Source organism: Megascapheus bottae, chromosome 7 (genome assembly GCF_031878675.1).
Source record: "Megascapheus bottae isolate mThoBot1 chromosome 7, mThoBot2.hap1, whole genome shotgun sequence".
Lineage (NCBI taxonomy): Eukaryota > Metazoa > Chordata > Mammalia > Rodentia > Geomyidae > Megascapheus > Megascapheus bottae.
The window spans coordinates 10,075,945-10,095,080 of record NC_143515.1 but is presented as its reverse complement, the minus strand read 5'-3'; the positions used below and the strand labels follow the sequence as shown (position 1 = coordinate 10,095,080).

The following is a 19,136-nucleotide window of genomic DNA, read 5'->3' as shown; positions in this document are numbered from 1 at the left end:
AATTCAAACATCTGGGTTATTTAATTCATTACATGAGGGACTCAGTACAAAAGTGAGCATTTATTTGAAGTGAATAAAGAAATAATAAATAATAAACCCCTCGGAGGGGTTTCTTTTCCAAACGTGCACACAAGGAAACACTAGGTGATGACAGCCCTGCCTTTCCTTCTTCACAGGGGACTAGCTGAGTAAGGTGCCCAGGAGCCCTGGCTTATTATTAGCCTTCTGGTAAGATGGCCTCTGGCAGGTACTAAACCTGCTTCCTGCTGATGTAGCCACACTGTTTCTGTTGCCAGAGGCTCAGAGCTCTGACTAGATCAGTCTCTGTAAAGGTAGGGGGAGCATAGTGGCTCTTGTTCTGGGGGAAAGTGGGGGAACTTGTCTCCCTGTGCAGATACCAACACAAAACCAGTAGAAGAGTGCATGGTTGTCCCAGAGACAGCCAGCAGAATCTGCTACAGCCAAATATGGATGTTTATGTGAAATCTGCACTTGGAACTAATTGAGTTAAAACAACAATAACATAAGAAGGGAGAACAGAACTTCCCTAAAAGGTCTGTGGGCCTGGCACTCCTGTTAGAACACTTGCCGGTTTTCAATCCCTAGTTTCCACACCCTGAAAAGAACAAATAAAAGGGAGTGCAGACTAGGTTGAGCGGGGAGCAGCTTGGTGTTAACCCATGTTCAGTCCTGGGTCCAGCCCCCAGAACTAAGAAAGTAAACAAAAAAATGGGTATGGCCGGGAGTTTGGCTTAGTGGTAGAGTGCTTGCCTAGCATGCACGAAGACCCGGGTTCGATTCCTTGGTACCACATACATAGAAAAAAGCCGGAAGTGGTGCTGATGCTCAAGTGGTAGAGTGCTAGCCTTGAGAAAGTCCAAGGACAGTGCCCAGGCCCTGAGCGTAAGCCCAGGACTGGCAAAAAAAAAAAAAAATTAGGTATAATATATGCCTATGGGCCCAGATACTCAGCAGGTAGAGGTAGGAGGCTCATTGCCCTAGGCCAGCCTGAGCAAAGTGGTAGTGTGAGACTCTCTGTGAGAAACAAAGTAAAAACAAAAGGGTTGGGGCTGGGGCTCAAGTGATAGAGCTTAGATCACTTGCCTAGCAAGCAGGTGGATCTGAGTTGAATCCCCAGTGTTGCAAACAAAAGACATAACAAAAGACTGTGGGTCAAGTCGTAGGAAATAAGACTGAAAGTTATGTTAGCCATCAAGATAGTTGGGGTATTCAGTGAGACCAGGATGTAATTGTTGGGGCTTTTTTTTTTTCTTTAAGATACAATTCATCTCTGTGCCTGTGACTCATGTCTGTAATCTTTGCTACGCAGGAGCTGTTATCTATCTGAAGTTGAAGATGCAAAGCTAGTTTATATAAATACCTACAAGAAATTCAACTTCAACTAACCAACAAAAAGTTAGAAGTGGAGCTATGGCTCAAGTAGTAGAACGCTAACCTTTGAGCAAAAAAAGTAAGCAAGTAAAAGAAGCCCTAAGTTCAGCTTCCTGTACCAACACATACAAGCCCAAGTGCTGGTGGATCAAACCTGTAATCCTAGCTACTCAAGTGGCTGAGATCTGATGATCACAAGTGAAGCCAGCCCAGGTTTTTGCTGTGAGACTCTTATCTCTACTTAAGCATCCAAAACAAACTCTCTACTTAAGCATCCAAAACAAACAAACAAAAAACCAAAAAAAAACTCAAAAAAAAAAACCTTGGAAGTGGGCCACTGGTTCCAGAAAGATCAAGGGCAGCACACAAACTCAGTTCAAGCCCTAGCTATTTCAGAAGGATTGCAGTTGAAGCAGGAAAGCTCATGAGATTCTTCCCTCCATTTAACCAGCAAAAAGCCAGTAGAGCTATACCTCTGATAGAAGAGCACTAGACTTGAGTGAAAAAGGCTAAGGGACAGGGCAAAGACCTTTGTGTTCAAGCCTCAGGACTGGCACACATACAATATTTTTTATTAAAAATATTTAATTCAAGCCAGGTGTCGGTGGCTCACACCTGTAATCCTAGCTACTTAGGATGCTGAGATCTGAGAATCAAGGTTCAAAGCCAGCTCAGGCAGAAAAGTCCTGAGAAACTCTTTATCTCCAGTTAACCACTAGAGAATCAGAAGTGGCACTGTGGCTCAAGGGGTAGGGTGGTAGCCTTGAACTTCAGTGCTCAGGGACAATACCCAGGCCCAAAGTTCAACTCCCAGGACCGACCCCCCCCCAAAAAAAATCAAAGCCAGGTGTTGGTGGCTCACTCCTGTAATCCTAGCTACTCAGAAGGCTGAGATTTGATGATCATGGTTCAAAGCCATCTTGGGCATGAAAGTATGTGAGACTCTAATCTCCAGTTAGACACCAGAAAACCGGAAGTGGCATTGTGGCTCAAGGTGGTAGAGCACTAGCCTTGAGCAGAAGAGCTCAGGGACAGCTCCCAGACCCAGAGTTCAAGACTCGTGACTACCACCACCAACAAAATAGTAAGTCCCATACCATATAATCTTTCTGTGGTGTGTGTGTCCATAGCTCTTTAGGACATTCATGGAGTTATTCAGCTATTCCTACTGTCTAAAGAGCATTTTCATTATTCCAAAAAGAAATTTTCTATCCAGTGTAGCACATAGTCCATCAACTGTGTGACACTCCAGTTTCATGTGCCCTGTTTCAGGTTCTTTTTCCAGATTCTTGCTTTGCTAAGCCCCATCTCTCTTATATTGTAAAACTTACCCACCAATGTATAAAGCATAGGAGACTTGCCCAGATCCTTCCTGCTGGACCCCTTGCTCTTTAAAAAGACCCCCGCCCTTTTGGATTAAATATTGAGTATTACCCAGTCATGAGAGACTATGAGCTCTGAAGCTGACCAATCCAGATAAGGAGGTGGGGCTCAATGTGGTAGGATAAAGGCAGAATACCGCCACCCGCACACCTGTGTGATTGGCTTTATGAGCCTTCTGGGCAGAAGTAGTCTTTGCCTACCTGAGTTCTTTTCTGAATTTCTGTCTACCATACCCAATATTCAGAGATACTTCTAACACTATCAACAGGCACATCCTGTTATTTCCTGCTTCCCCAACATGGCAACCTTTAATCTACTTTTTGTCTCTTTGGATTGATTTGTTGAATATATTTCATATAAACGGAAACATATGCCATGTGATTATTGTGTTTGGCTTCTTAGCATGTTGTGTGTATGCACCTGAGTGTATATGTGCATTAGTACCAAGACTTGAACTCGGGACCTAAGCCCTGTCCCTTAGATTATTCAGTTGAGGCTGGCATATTTACCACTTGAGCCACAACTTCATTTTTGGGATTTTGGAGATAAGAGTCTTCTGGACTTTCCCAATCACATTGAACCACAGTCCTCAGATCTCAGCCTCCTAAGTTGCTAGGATTGTAGGTGTGAGCCATCAGTGCTCACTCAGCATGTTTTTTTGCTGCTGTTGTTATTGTTTTTTTTTAACAAGTTGTACATGATCTAGCATATATCAGAAATTTCTTTTAATGACTAAATAATATTCCATTGTATAGATATACCACATTGCACTTACCTATGTATCAGTTAATGGACACATGAGTACCTTTGAACTATCAAATATTATGAGTGCTTGCATTCACGTTTATGTAGACATATTTTCAGTTCTGTTTACCATACTCTCAATAGTAGACTTGCTGGATCCAGTAATCACATTACATTTGATTTTTGAGAATTGCCAAACTGTCTTCCAGAGTGGCTGTGTCATTTTGCATTCCTATCATTGGTATATGAATGTACTAGTTTTTCTTGTCCATATCTGCTTTCTTCCCTCTTTTTTTTTTTTTCCACTAGCCATCTGAGCAGATGTGAAGTGGTATCTCATTCTTTTTTTTTTTTTTTTTTTTGCCAGTCCTGGGCTTGAGCTCAGGGCCTGAGCACTGTCCTTGGACTTTCTCAAGGCTAGCGCTCTACCACTTGAGCCTCAGCACCACTTCTGGCTTTTTTCTATGTATGTGGTACCGAGGAATCGAACCCGGGTCTTCATGCATGCTAGGCAAGCACTTTAACCACTAGGCCAAACTCCCAGCCCCCTCATTCTTTTTTAGATTTGTAGATCTAAGCTGAGCATCTTTTCACTTGCCATTTCTATATTTTCTTTCTTTTAAAATATTGAATCACTTTTCTTTTTTTTTTTTTGCCAGTTTGGGGGCTTGAACTCTGGGCCTGAGCACTGTCCATCAGCTATTCAGTTAAGGCTACCACCCTGCCCCAGAACATGATTACATAACAAGCGAGAACGCTTAGAGAGAATTGGGCTGAATTCATTCTTTATCTGGTGCCTACTTTTGAAATAAGTCAGTTCCACAGGCGCAAAGCTGTCCACCCCTGTGAACTTTGCCCTCATGACTTAATCAATCACCACATAGTGGTAATATAAATTAACTTTCCATTATGTAGATCCTGGGGGACATGTGGTAGATACAAACCACAACACCATCTTAATACTAAATCTTCTAGTCCACGAACATGGGATAGGTCTCCATTTATTTGGATCTTTTATTTCTTTCAACAGTAGTTTGCCATTTTCATTATACATGTTAACATTTTTTGTGTGTGTACTAATATTGGGGCTATAACTCAGGACCTTGAGCTTTTACTTGACCTTTTTAAAGCTCAAGGCACTCTACCACTTGAGCCACTTTTTTGCATTTTTTTACATCCTCTGATTTTTTTGCCATTCAGTTTTTTTATTAAAGAATTTATTAACATTTATTTTTACATCATATTTCAAATGACATGTTTAACAAGTGTTCAAGAAGGGAATCTATATACAACCACTGGCACTTAGTTTTTAGAACATGATCAAAATTAGGCTAAGGGTTTGTATATCATAGATATATATTAATTTATGAAATAAAACATTATGGCTATAGAGTCATAGGTTTTTATGTCTATGTAGTTATGTTTATATTTCCAGTACCATGTCCATAGCATTGGGTATGCAAATATTGAGTCCTCTCTCTTGTACTGTTTGGATCTAATAGCCACATATTAAGGATACCATGCCCCTTTTGTTCCTTTGGTCTTGACTTGTCTCACTCAACATGATTCGCTCTAGATTCATCCACTTCCCTGCAAATGCCATTATTTTATCTTGTCTGTTGGCTATTGTAGAATTCTATTGTGTATATATATATACCACATTTTGTGTATCCATTCATCTGCAGTAGGGCATCTGGATTGTTTCCATTGCCTGGCTATTATAAATAGTGCAGAGATAAACATAGCTGAGCAGGTGTCCTTATATCTTGGGTTTGATGTTCAGGATAGATGCCCAGAAGTGGTATGGTGGGATAGTAGGGAAAGTCAATTTTCAGTTCTTTAAGAAACCTCCGCACTGCTTTCCAGAGTAGCTGAACTAGTTTACAATCCCACCAGCAATGTAGTAGGGTTCCTTTTTCTCCACAGCCCCGCCAGCAACTGTCATTGTCTGAGTTCAAAATCTTGGCCATTCTTGTTGGGGTAAGGTGGTATCTTAGGGTTGTTTTTATTTGCATTTCCTTTATGACCATGGATGATGAACATTTTCTCATAAGCTTTTCTGCCATTTTAATCTCTTCTTTCAATAAGTCTCTCTTTAGTTCCCTTGCCCATTTAGTGAATGGTTTATTGGGTTTTCTGGGGATTAGTTTCTTGAATTCCCTGTAGCTACTGTATATTAAGCATTTGTCAGATGTATTATTGGTAAATATCTTTTCCCAGTTGGTTGGCTGTCTCTCTACTTTTGCGACTATGCTTTTACCTGGGCAGAAACTTTTTATTTTTACGTAGTCCCATTTATCGAGTCTCTCTCCAATCTGCTGTTACCCTGGGATTCTGTTCAGGAATCTTTTGCCTGTGTCTATGAGTTCCAGTGTCTGTCCTACTCTAACATGTAGCAGTTTCATGGTTTCCAGTTTGACATTGAGGTCTTTGATCCAAATCTTTTTGCATTTTTGATGGCTAATTGGAGATAGGAGTCTCATGGACTTTTTTGTCCAAGCTGTCTTTGAACCTCCATCCTCAGATCTCAGTCTCCTGAGTAGCTAAGATTACAAGCATGAGCCACCAGTACCTGGCTGTTAATACTTCTTTTATCAAACTTATTCACAAATGTTTAATTCTTTTTGGTGCTATAATAACAGCATTGTTTATGTCAATACAAGTTATCACTGAGTGTCCTAGGCTGGCCTCAGACTCAATCCTACTTCAAGTTTCCCAAGTGCTTGGGTATATCCAGCTTCTGGTACAATTACAAATGGAATTTTTAAAAATTCTGTCTCAAGGGCCAGGAGTTTGGCCTAGTTGTAGAGTGCTTGCCTAGCATGCATGAAGACCCAGGTTCAATTCCTTGGTACCACATACATAGAAAAATCCAGAAGTGGTGCTGTAGATAAAGTGGTAGAGCTTTAACCTTGAGAAAACTCAAGGGCAGTGCTCAGGCCCTGAGCCTAAGCCCAGGACTGGAAAAAAAAAGAAAGAAAGAAAAAAGAAAAAGAAAAGTGGTGCTGTAGCTCAAGTGGCAGAGCACTAGCCTTGAGGAAAAAGACCAAGGACAGTGCGCAGGCCCTGAGTTCAAGCTCCAGGACTGGCAAAAAAAAAAATTCTTTCTCAAATGATTCACTGTTAGTGTGTAAAAACACAAAAGATGTGTGTGTGTGTATGTGTGTGTGTGTAGCCTTGCTGAACTAATTTACTAGCTCTAATAGTTGTTTTTGTACGTGTGTAGTAAAAATAGGTTTTGAAAGCAAACATATTCTTGGGTAATTAACTTCTTGCAAGAAATTACCTCATGTTTCTTTAGCAAACATGTTTTGGCTGTGTTCGTCAGGGTAGGACTGCCCTTTACCACACTGCCAATCTCAGTGCCAATCAGCTAGGTTATGATCAAAGCATGTTAGAGAAGGGACAGACTGTGTAAGAGTTCTTTGTCATTAGCTTCTGAGAAAACATTCATTTTTACCTACCCATTCTACTCTCCAGTGGCCTGTACAGTACTGGTGTAGGAGTAAGGGGTACAATAAACTAGAGAGGCCCTGTCCAGTACATTCTTTGGATATTTTGAAAGTGGGCGAGAAGAATGCATTCGTTTTATTTTCCTGAGCATAGTCTTTGGCCACTTTGTTCTTTCCTGGTCCCTACTTATCCCTTTGCCCCTGTGGGAGTTATTGGGGCTTTGAGGCTCTCTTGCACAAGTCACTTTCTTCTTTCTTCTTCCCCCACTCCTTTCCTCCTAGATACTGTTCATAGTGGCTTCTTATACAATAAAATAAAAACTAGACAGTCAAAAGTCTTATTTCCTAGGTAGGTCTTGTTGTTGCATTTTAAAGTATTCCATATACCAGCTTTAGCAATTTCAAGTAGTAAAGTCCAAAATAGCAGGAAAACCTGCCTCCAGAACCCCACCTCCTCCCTCCCCCACAACCACCCTGTACTTCTCCCCATAGCCACTTCTACCAACTAAGGATTCATTAGTAATTTTTCCTAATTATTTCCAGGAACACAACGATTGCCCAATCCCATTTTATATATGTTTTTGCGTTTATCTGTGTTTCTCAGGCCCATTGACGTCTATCTGAAATTACCACCAGTGGGAGTTTCTCTGCTGGGAGTTGTAAATCCTCTTCCCTCAGCATCTGGAAGGCCACAACATGCACAGAGAAGGTCAAGTAGACCTTCCAGACTAGAGCTCCAAGTAGGAGGGAGATGAATCATTGGGGTACAAAAAGAAAATGCTTATATTTACATTTTAGCTTATCTTTCTTTTAAAAAATGATTTATCTGCTATAATGGCACTCCAGTAGTCTTAACTACTCAGGGGATGGAATTAGAGGATCATTTGATGCCTGATGTTGGAAAGCAGATTGGCATATACAGCAAGGCTCAACCTCAAACACAAATGAACAGTATGGTGATGTACCCATAGAATCCTAGTACTTGGGAACCTGATACATGGTGAGACCCCATCTAAAAAGAAAAGTTGGGTAATAGTGGTTCGTGTCTGTAATCCTAGCTACTCAAGAGACTGAGAACCTGAGGATCTGAGACCTACATTTGAAGCCAGCTCAGGCAAAAAAAAAAAAAAAAAAAAAAAAAGTCTGCAAGACTTCATCTCCAAAATAACCATTACCCCCAGAGACATGGCTCAAGTTGTAGAGTACCAGCAGAGCAAGTGCTTGAGGCCCTGAGTTCAAACCTATATGTTCAAAAAATATTAATAAGTAGTCTATTAAAAATCAAATTTTGTACATAGTTATATTTTGATTCATTCTTTAAAAAAAAACAAACACCCTTTGTTGAGGTATAATTGAAATTAGGGTCTTGTAAATGCTAAGTAATCATTCTATCTCCTCAACCAGGCCGTCAGCACTGACTTTCTGCTTTTGTATTTTTATTGTTGTTACTGTTTCTGAGATAAGATCCTGCTAACTTTGCCTATCCTGGCCTTGAACTTGAGATCCTTCTGTCTCCAAGTCTATGAATCATCAGCATGCCACTAGTCCTGACTCCCACAGGATTTACATTTTACATATCTATATACCATACTCATAAAATATCAAGCTAATGAATTTATCCATCCCACTCCCAGAAATCTTTTTGTGCCTTTTCCTAACTGATCTCGCCCCTTGTCTGTAACAGATCACTGTCCAATACCTGATAATTACACATGAGAAGAGAGAGAGAGCTTAATTTGTACAAGATTCCCAGACCACAATTTTGCCCATTTCATTTAATTGCCACAACTACCCAATAAGTAGATACTGTTATTTTACTATTTTGTAGATAATTGGAGGCTGAGCTTACCTGAGCATCAATCACAGTGTGATTGATGAGTCTCTGTCCAGCTCATTTGATCTCATTTTCTCTCTTTCAACCTCACTGCCTTGATTTTCTTGGGGGAGTGCAAGAGCTTGAACTCAGTCTCATACATCCTTGGCTTTCTTGCTCATGGCTCTCTCTCTACCACTTGAGCTATACCTCCAGCCCACCATTTTTCTGGTTAATTGGAAATGGAGTCTCACAGACTTTTCTGCCCAGGATAGCTTTTTTCTTTTTGTGGGTCATGGGACTTGAACTGGGCCTGGGCCCTGTCCCTGATCTCTTCAGCTCAAGGCTACCACCCTACCCCTGGGCCTGGGCCTGGGCCTGGGCCTTGTCCCTGAGCTCTTCAGCTCAAGGCTACTACTCTAGCCTTGAGCCAAGCCCCACTTCCCATTTTCAGGAAGTTAGTTGGAGATAAAAGTCTCAGATCCTTTTGTGCCTGGGATGGCTTTGAACTTTGATCCTAAGATCTCAGCCTCCTGAGTAGCCAGGATTATAGATGTGAACACTTCTCCTAGCCCAGGCTAGCTTTGAACCTCAATCCTAGTAGCCTGCTGAGTAGCCAGAATTATAGGTATGAGCCACTTACACCTGGCCATTTTTCTTTTTCTGAATTGCCAAATAATGTCCATTATATGGGTATACCACAATTAATCTGTTTTTTTTGTTTCGTTTTTGGTTTTTTCTTGGTTCCTGTGGGGCTTGAACTCTGGGCCTGGGTGCTGACCCTGAGCTCCTCAGCTCAAGGCTAGCACTCTACCACTTAAGCCAAAGCACCACTTCCAGTTTCTGGTGGTTAATTAGAGATAAGATTTTCATGAACTTTCATGCCCAGGCTGGCTTTGAACCTTGATCCTCAGATCTCAGCCACCTGAGTAGCTAGGATTACAGGTGTGAACCACTGGCACCAACTAACAATTGATCTGTTTATCTGTTCATTGCTTCCAATTTTTGACATGCCTCTTCTAAAAACACTCCTGGATTCACATTCTGGATTTTCAGATGTAGAAGGATTGTTTGTCCTTTCCTCCTGGGTCACACTGAAGCTATCCCAGTAGTACATGGTTGGGTAGCAAAGAAAATGCTTGCCTGGAGTTGAGATGTGATGACTGGATTCAAGCACCCATTGCGGGCCCTGAAATGAGAGGCGGGTGCAGAAAATGGTTATAACCAAAAGATGGGCACCCAAGATCTTGCACATGCAGCCTGGTCTCTGTCCCACTCTAGACTTTATTTTTCATTGGAGGCATACATTTTGAGCTTCTTTAAGCCTGGGTTGGTTTTCCTTTTGTTTTTGTCGTTTTTATTTGGCATTTTGTTGTTCGCACCTGAACTTCATTCTAGCAGGACTGAGTGTTTCTATGACTGGGCACAATGCAAGTCTGTCCTGCTCACTGGGGGCCTTGAATACTTGTCAGTGTTAAGTGACACCAGGCAGTGGTGTGAGTTACAAAAGGCAGGAGAAAGGAGAGGTGGCCTGGGGACGGCAGGGCTGCATCACCTACCCTGGCCACACTCCCAAAAATCAACAGGCAGAAGCTGTGTGTGTGTGTGTGTGACCAAAGGGAGTATCTCAAGTCCAGGCTGAGTGGAGAGCAAAGGGAAAACAAAAGCAGGTTTGGAGCTAGTTGAGGGCAGAGGTGAAACAAACAAAAACGGTCCAAAAGAAGCTCACACCTGTAATTCTAACTACCTAGGAGGCTGCGAACTGAAGATCACAGTTCAAGCCAACCCGGTCAAGAAGTCCCTGTGGGACGTCTATCTCCATTTAACCAGAAAACAGGAAGTAGTGATGTGACTCAAAGTGATAGAGTGCTAGCCCTGAAAAAAAAAATGTGCAGGAACCTCCCCAAGGCCAGGAGTTCAAACCCCAAGACCGTCTAAAAAAAGAGAGCGGGGGAATGAAGACCCCTCAGTCTCCTGGGGGAGCGGGGCAAGCTGTTCTGTGCACTCACTGTGAAGACTCAAAACTCAGTGCTAAGGCATGTGCTTAGCATGTGTGGGCCTGGTTCCCTCTCCCCCACCAAAGGGAAAACAGAAAAAGAAGCTAAAATATTGACTTGATTCAGGAATTGCCTTGTTCATTGAGTGCCTAGATTCCATGATCTCCTCTCAAGGCCAGATACTTCCCTTTACCCCTCATCCTTCCCTTTGCCCCTCATCCTGCCCTGCTTCTCGCCCTCTTTCACCTGTGTACACACACACACACACACACACACACACACACACACGCACGCACGCACGCACGCACGCACGCACGCAGGCTTCTGCACCAGGCGCCCAGTCTAGCACTCTGGGCTCCTGAGACCAGCCTTAGTCTCCAGGCTCATGCGGTCTTCCGTCACCATTTCCCTGAGATCTCTGTTCCAGCTTCACCTGACCTCCTTCCTCCATGGCCTGTGAGCGCGTGGCTGTGCCGTTCATTATGCTCATTGTTCATATGCGTTGTTTGCCTCTCCCCTTCCCCAGCCAAACCAAACCCATCCGTTCCTGGGTCCCTTTTGTTTAGTGCTGGGTCCCCAGCACATAAAGAACAGCTCCTGCCCAGAGTTCAATTAACATTTGCTGAATGAATAACCATCTTAAACAACTGAAGCTGAAGCTAATTGACTAAAGCAGGGACATTGAAACAAGTTTAAATTTAAGTACAAAAGTACCAAGGGAAGTTAAGTAATTAGAATTGGATTAGCAGATGAGATGATGTTAGGCCTCCTGTGAAGGTCCTGAGCCCCACAATCCAGTGAGGATGGTGGGCTGTCTGGTGTGCAGCGTGCCTTCCTATAGGAACCCACCTCTCCTTGATTAAGCTGATGGGGAGCCCTTCTCCCCCAAGGCACCTGGGGGGCCCCTAACTTAGGCAGACAGCTCTGCCTGGCTCTCCTGGTGCCACCCCCCCCCCCCCCGTCCTCTTCAGCCTTTGCACCTGGGAGTGGGCAAGGGGACAAGAACAGATGCTGGTACCTTGTGAGCTTACCCTGCTGCCCTCACACCTGCCAGGCTCAAGATAAGGATCTAGCAGAAGAGGAGGGGAGAATGTGGTGGGGGCACAGAGGTGTGTGTGGTTTTCCCATCCTTTGTCACCCCGGCTGGGGCCATAGTGGTGATGTAACAGCTTCTTCCATGACACAGATGGAAGAGGCACTTTTATTTTAAGCAGGATGCTCCCTCCCGCCACCGCCAAGCATCAGTTCTAACCAAAGAGAGCCAAGGAAGGGCCTGAGCCCCAGCTTCTAGACAGAGGCCCCTCTGCTCCATTCTGCTAGCACTGACGCTGGAGTCACCTCAGCCTAAAGTGACAGTGTCAGAGTATGGAGACACTGAGTTAGGGGGAGGAAGCCCTGCCGTTGCCCATCTGGGTTTCCTCTGTGTCAGCTCTCCAGAAATTCCTCATTTGGGACAAACAGTGCTGAGGAAAAGCTGAGCACATGGCCTACTTATAGGCAGCCTTAATTATGGGCTCTGGGGTGGTATTTTCCTGTCATCATGTAACCAGCTTCCAGGGTTGTTGGTGGGGACCGATATACCCAGAGGCACCCTGGGCCCCCTCTTCAGAAACCGCTGCTGACACCTCAGCCTGGTTCAGTCATGGTGTGGAGTCATTTCTAAGTAGGAGAAAGAAGAGACAAGCAGCCTGCTTAATGTGGCAGGGCCGGCACTGCTGTCCAGCCAGGGGTTTTACAGCAGACCCGCACCTGTGTGGGCCGAGGTGAGGCTGCTCACCACCCCTTTGGGGTCTGAAAGCTGGCTGCCTGTTCCAGCTGGGCTGGGCTACCCTCAACCTGGCCTTGCCCTGCCCTGGGTCTATTCTTTCCCCTCCCTAGACAGTCCACCACTGCCCACACAGACCAGCACGTACATGAGCCTCTGGAACGCTGTAAACAGCCTTCTCCTGCCAGTGGATGTGCATTGTTATGTAGACTTCTTTCTGCCCATCTCATCTGTACAGGCTATCATTACCGCTCTCTTACTTGTTAAGTTCCCTCAGAGGAAAAAAAGAAAAAAAACAAAAACAAATGAAAGTTTTTCCTTCTCCAAGAGTCTAATTACTCGTTTGGTGAGTCCCGACCCATATACATTTCCAAAGAGCAAGACACTTGATGCTTGATGAAGAAATGTCCTTGGACAGCTTTCCGAGACCCTCTGCCCACTGATCTGCTGTCTGCTGGCAGCACAGCGGGTGAGGCTTGCTTGATTTCCCCTGGATCTGAGGAAACGACTCATGCAGAGGTCCCCCAGCCCACATTTTCTCTTCCATGTTGCCTCCTAGCTCTGGACCAGCTGTTTTTCTTTGATCCTCTCCTGCCTTTATACAGTCTGCCCCTCTGTCAAGGGGACACCAGTGCTCCCTGTGGCAGGTGCCTTACCTTTCCCTCTCTACCCACACTCAGTGCTTCCTCCTCTGAGCAGGCTCTGTACCTTTTGCCTGCATGGATTTTTGTAGGTACACTCTCACAGACTGTACTCCTCTGCCTGACTCCTTGCCTCCTGGGCTGCCATCTCCTTTGAGAGCAGGGGTTCCATTAGATCCCTTCTAACCTTTCACCTTGGCTAACTCCTGCCCAAGAAATGGTGGGTTCACTGAAGTGAGCCTTTAGGGTGAAACACTCATCCTCTAGAATAGCAAAGGTTCAAGTGAGCACTACTCACGAGTGAGCAGTCCTCAGCCTCCCGGTCTTACTTCCTGCGGTGCCTTGTTGACATTTGACAGCATCTGCTTACCATTGCCAGTTCAGTCAGGCTTCCTTCCCTCATTCCTTCTGTTTACTCTGCACCCTGGGCCTCCAGATGTGGCCTTAGCCTCTGGATTTTGTATCCTAATGGGGAAAGACAGGCAAGAAGCAAGTCAATTGACAAGATAACGTGGAGAAATCATAACAAGGTGGAGACTTAGATTGTCTCCCAGTGAGGGTATGGGGAGCCACAGCACCAAAAAACCATGTGGGATAGGCCAGTGTGACACCATCTCATGTGAAGATATCCTTAAATGGTCTGACAGAAGCAAAGCCCTGAGTACACAGTTTTTCTTGTGGACAGGTTGTCATTCATGTTCTGTTAGAATATTTAAAAAAAAAAAGACTTACCCACAGCTCATACCTACTGAATGAGACAGGTCTCAAGCTGCAGGAGGAGGCAGGACTGTGGCTTCAGGGAGCACCCAGGAGTCACAGCAAGGGTGATGAGAGCCTCAGGATTCTTCACCTTGTTTAGCTTCGGGCAGCTAGAAACCCAGTTGCCTCTCACATGCATGCTCAGGGCATGGCATCCTCAGCTCCTTACATGTTAGCACACCTATTCCTTAAGAACGAGAGAAGAGACTATCACTTGTTCCTAAAGTTCCAATGTATCTGGAAATCAAAAGCAGCAAACAACAACAAAACAAACCCCACTAGTTGCTTTGTTTTTATAGATAATACCCATGATGCTGGAGAATTCAGAAACCTAGGCCTTAGATTGTTCCACCAGCCACCCCAGTAGGTTCCGAGTCTTCTCCTCCTCTCCCCGTCTAACACTGCCCTTCCTTGACTTGACAGATGAAGACATGCATTTGTGGTGTCCCTCACTGGAGGAGGTCGCAGAGGCATTCCACAGCTTAGGAGCCCCTAGCCTTGGCCTCCGCACACTGGAGCCCTTACGGCTCCGTGGCAGGTGGGTACTTCCCCTTCCTCCACCCCTCTCCCCGCCCCCTCTCTCCCTCTCTCCCTCCTTGCCACACCACTGGGCTTCAACTCTGGGTTCTTATCCTCTGCTTTTATTCTTGGCTAGCACTCTTATCCATTAAGCCACACCTTCGTTTCCCAAGTCCTGAATCAGATTCTAGATAGGATCCTTTTGGGACCGGAGCTGGTGGCTCTCACCTGTAATCCTTCCTACTCTGGAGGCTGAGATCTGAGGATCAAGGTTCAAAGCTCAAAGCCAGCCAAGGCAGAAAAATCCCAGAAACTCCAGTGAGATAAGCCAGCAACGGTGCTGTGGCTCAAGTGGTAGAGCACTTGCCTTGAACACAAAGAGGCTCAGGCCTTGAGTTCAAACCCCAGGACCAGCAAAAGAAAGAAGGAAAAGAAAAATACACCTATGAGGTAAAAAATAAAAAACAAGCCGAAAGTGGAGTTGTGGCTCAAGTGGTAGAGTATTAGACTTGAATAAAAGAAGCTCAGACAGCACCAAAGCCCTGAGTTCAAGCTCTAGGAATGATAAAAAAAAAAAAAAGTCTTTTGGATTTGACCTCAAACTTTGATCCTCAGATTTTAGCCTCTTGAGTAACTAGGATTATATGCATGAGCCACTGGTACCTAGCAAGTACTCTCTTTTGTTTAGCTGTTAATGGGCTCTGGCTTTAGCCTATAAGGAGAAATTACAGAACAAGCCCACATGTCTACCTCTTGAGTACAAGTATCATTCCAGCAGTGGCAAAAGGACCTCTATGTTCCCAAGCTCAGAGAACAAGGTGGTTGAACATTTCTGCTTTATCTAATGCCCATCTACCTACTGAGCAAGGCTTTGCTGCCCTCTCTCACTGGTGAAACCCAGATTTCTCACTCAGTGAGTATTTCCCAGGGCATGCTCCAATCTCTTCAAGTCTGTTGTTTGGCCAGCTCCTGGACACAAGGCACAATATTATAGGTAATTTCTATAATACTTAGAGTTGTTTTCTAAGTGTCTCCTTTGTGACTGGGTTTGGTGTGGTAGTGCCAACTTGCACATACAGTGTCCCTGGTCACGAGGGATGGAGTCCTATAATACATAAATAACTATTGTTGGATGTGTGGTGACGTGACGAAGGTTTGAAAAGTGTCATATATTCTTATTCTCCTGAGAATTGCACATCTCAGGTTTTCTTTGAGAAGCTTCCCCTCTACCACCATGCCTCTGGCTGGCAGTCCCTTCACCACAGGAGGTGCTAGGACCCCTTTTCCTGATAGATGGCTGCCAGATGTTCCTCTGCAGAGAAAGCTGGAGCTTTCTTAAGAACCTGTTCCACGACTGCTTTTAGTAACTGTCTGCCAAGCCAAACCACATTCAGCTATGCTATAAATACCCCCATGCATGTGCCAGCCTGCCACACTCCTGCCCCTTTCCCTTCTGGAGCTCAGCGTTTCATATCTAGTTCAACAAGCCACTTGCTGCTTCCTAACACCTCCACCTTGGATGAGTGGGGGAAATTTGAATCGCACTCAGAGAACCAAGAGGAATGGTCTGCTGGAAGAGATGGGAAGAGCCATGGTGATGGCTACACATATTAGCACACCAGGAAAGTAGGAGATGGCACTGGGGGCTTTTTCCCACCCAGTGATAGCCACTCTTTAAAAAGCCCCTTTCCTCTCTCACCTTTCCTGCTTCTTCCAAGAATGGCTTCTTCCTGCCCTTATTGCTTCAGAACAAATCTTCAGTCTCCAGAGTAGGAGAGGGCAATGAGGAGAATTGACATTGGGGCCCTTTCAATGTGTCACTTAACCTGCACTCAGACTTCAGCTTTACCAGGTGTCTCAAAGCCCAGGGCAAGAGGGCAGAGCCATGCTGTCACTAGGACAGAGCCAGAGAGCGGCCAGTGCCTCACAGTCTCATTCGTAGACATGCACTTCTGACCTCTGGACTTTTGTACTTGGGCCCCAGGCCTTCGCCTGACTGTTGCCACGGTTTTCCTTCTGCTCTTCTTCCTAAGGCTAGAAATGAAGGGCTGAGATGTCTCTACACGTGACCCCAGGATCTGTCTCTAGTTTTTGTGAGAAAAATAGTTTTTTTTTTCCTATTTGTTCTGCATGTCAGTTTTCTATCCCCATCTCATCTGAAACATGTGGAAACATGAACTGAAAAGAGGAGTTAAAGCACTGGTATTCTCAGAGAGGCTTCCTAGGAATCGAGAGCATCCTTAGATAGGGCTGTGACTACTCCTTCAAGGCTGCTTCCTGATGACAAATCTGTGAGTTTTGCATCACTGTGAAAAATACCTGAAAAAACAAGTTAAGGGTAGAAAATTTACTCTGGCTCACAGTCTAGTCTCCTGTTATTAGCTGGCTCCCTTATTTTCAGGCTTGTGGTAAGGCAAAAACATCATAAGGAGGAAGGACATGGTGAGGAAAGTCATTTACCTTGTGGTATTCAGAAGCCAGGCAAAGATCAGAAGAGGTCACAGCCATGCTCTACCCTTCCAAGACACTCCGAATGAATTCTTCCTCCAATCAGCACAGCCTCCTTAGAAACCCAGCCAGCTATGAATTGAATGGATTAATCCATTGATGAAGGATTAACCACATGATCCAATCACGTGACTAGCCATGTGAGCATTTTGTGGAGATACTTCCTATCCAAACCATAATAAAAACTCATCTGAAGAGCCTGCTCAGATGCCCAGCCTGACTCTTCAAAACCAGAAGTATGGTGCTCTTGGCTGGTGCCAGTGGCTCAATAAGTTCTTAGAATAACCCTGGGCAGAGTCAAGACAGAAATAAATGACAGCACATTGAAAGGATATCCTGTCCAGTATGGAGACAGTTCGAAACTACCTTTCTTTTTCTTTCTTTCTTTTTTATTTTTTGCCAGTCCTGGGCTTGAACTCAGGGCCTGAGCACTGTCCTTGGACTTTCTCAAAGGCTAGAGCTCTACCACTTGAGCCTCAGCACCACTTCCGGCTTTTTTTCTATGTGTGCAGACCAAGGAATCGAACCTGGGTCTTTGTGCATGCTAGGCAAGCACTCTACCACTAGGCCAAACTCCCAGCCTGGAAACTACCTTTCTACAGCAGTGTGATTCAGTTCCCTCCAGGTAAAATTCATTTCTTGCCCTCTTCTGTTGGCTCAGCATCAAATGCTCTTCATTGCAGGAGGTGGAAGCTTTAGTTTGGTGTTGGGGTAGAGGCTGGGAGGACCCCCTGTGTCTTAACAGATGTCTCCCAATTACAGTGGCAGCAGTGCTCATACACTTACAATCTTCCCTCTGAGAATGTGGCAGTACTATATAGAGGGGTCTTTATTATGTTTTTTTACCCTCAAGGAGAACAAATACAGAGCCCTAGGTAGAGGTCAGTGATGTAGCACATATAATTTGAGTGTAGTCAGTGTGGCATCCAAACTCCAGGTCCTAGATGCTGGTCACAGAATGAGGGATCTAATCCACAGTTAGGGCAGAGGACTGAGTGACGAATGGAGAGCTGACCATGGGACCATCTGCTTACTCAGCCTTGCATGTCAGCAGGGCAGTGGCATTGATGGACTCCAAATTCTCCTGCTCTGTGTCCTCTTCAGAAGCATAGGTGCAGTCCTTGGGCCTGCTGATAACTACAGCTAGAGTAGCAGCTAATGGATTGTGCTCAATGATAAAGGGCTTGCTTAGCATGCATGAGGCTGTGTTGCATCCTTAGCATTGTCAAATAATATTTTTTAAATTACACTTCGGATTTCAGTCATACCAGGAGCTAATCCTGTAATCCTAACTACTTAAGAGGTTGAGATCTGAGGCTCATAGTTCAAAACCAGCCTGGGCAGAAAAAGTCCATGAGACTATCCCCAGTTAACCACTAAATGCTCCAGAAGTAAAGCTGCATGTCAAGTGGTACAGTTCTAGCTTTGAGCTCTCATGACCTGAGTTCAAGCCTAAGGACCAACACACACACACACAAATACAAACGTCAGGCACAGATGTCAAGAATTAGTCCAGCAACAGCTCTGAAAGGCAGAGACTGAAGAACCCCCATTACGTTGCTGATCCTAGGAGAAGAGCTAGAAAAGTTTCATTTCCCTTAGCTCTGAGAACACGTGTCACGGACTCACACTTTCTATGCTCCTCCTCTGAGCTTTGGCAGAAGCAAACTGTCTGAAAGACTGTTTCTCTAAAGCTGCCAGTGTCTGCCCCACCCTTGGAGAACATTTGAAAACATGCTCCCATGCTTGCGCACCAAGTGCCTGCTCACAGGCTGGTACGGACCAGGACGTCTCCTCACACACTGGTACAGGTCCAGTGGGCACCCAAGTACCAGCCTCTGGCCCTGATAAATGCGAAACTCCAGAAGAAGGGCTGTGTCCAGCACCATCCTCCCTACTGCCAGCTTTGGTTTGTTGGCACCAGCTTCACAGACATCCAGACACAGGCTCTCCTTCCTCTCTGAGAAGCAACAGGGACAAAAAGTGAGGAAGTGCAGAGACTTCTCCCTGAGCTTCAGGACCAATGCTCTGCGCTGCTCGTGGCCAGGTGACCACCAGGCACCCTAAATCTCCACATTGTCTTCCTCAGCAGATGAGACAGACAGCAAAGGGGCTTTATCAGGACTCACATCAGTGACTGAAATCAGCAATGTCCACTTGGCC

The 19,136-nt window shown here is 44.9% G+C and overlaps 1 protein-coding gene across 4 annotated transcripts in view; it reads left to right on the top strand.

Annotated features, from left to right (window-relative positions):
• Fam178b (family with sequence similarity 178 member B) overlaps positions 1-19,136 on the top strand; it is a 97,648-nt gene that overhangs the window by 37,592 nt on the left and 40,920 nt on the right. For all 4 annotated transcript variants that reach the window (XM_090336447.1, XM_090336446.1, XM_090336444.1 and 1 more), the window contains one exon: positions 14,370-14,484. In XM_090336447.1, the coding sequence (XP_090192573.1) occupies positions 14,370-14,484 (115 nt within the window). The remainder of the gene's footprint in view (positions 1-14,369; positions 14,485-19,136) is intronic.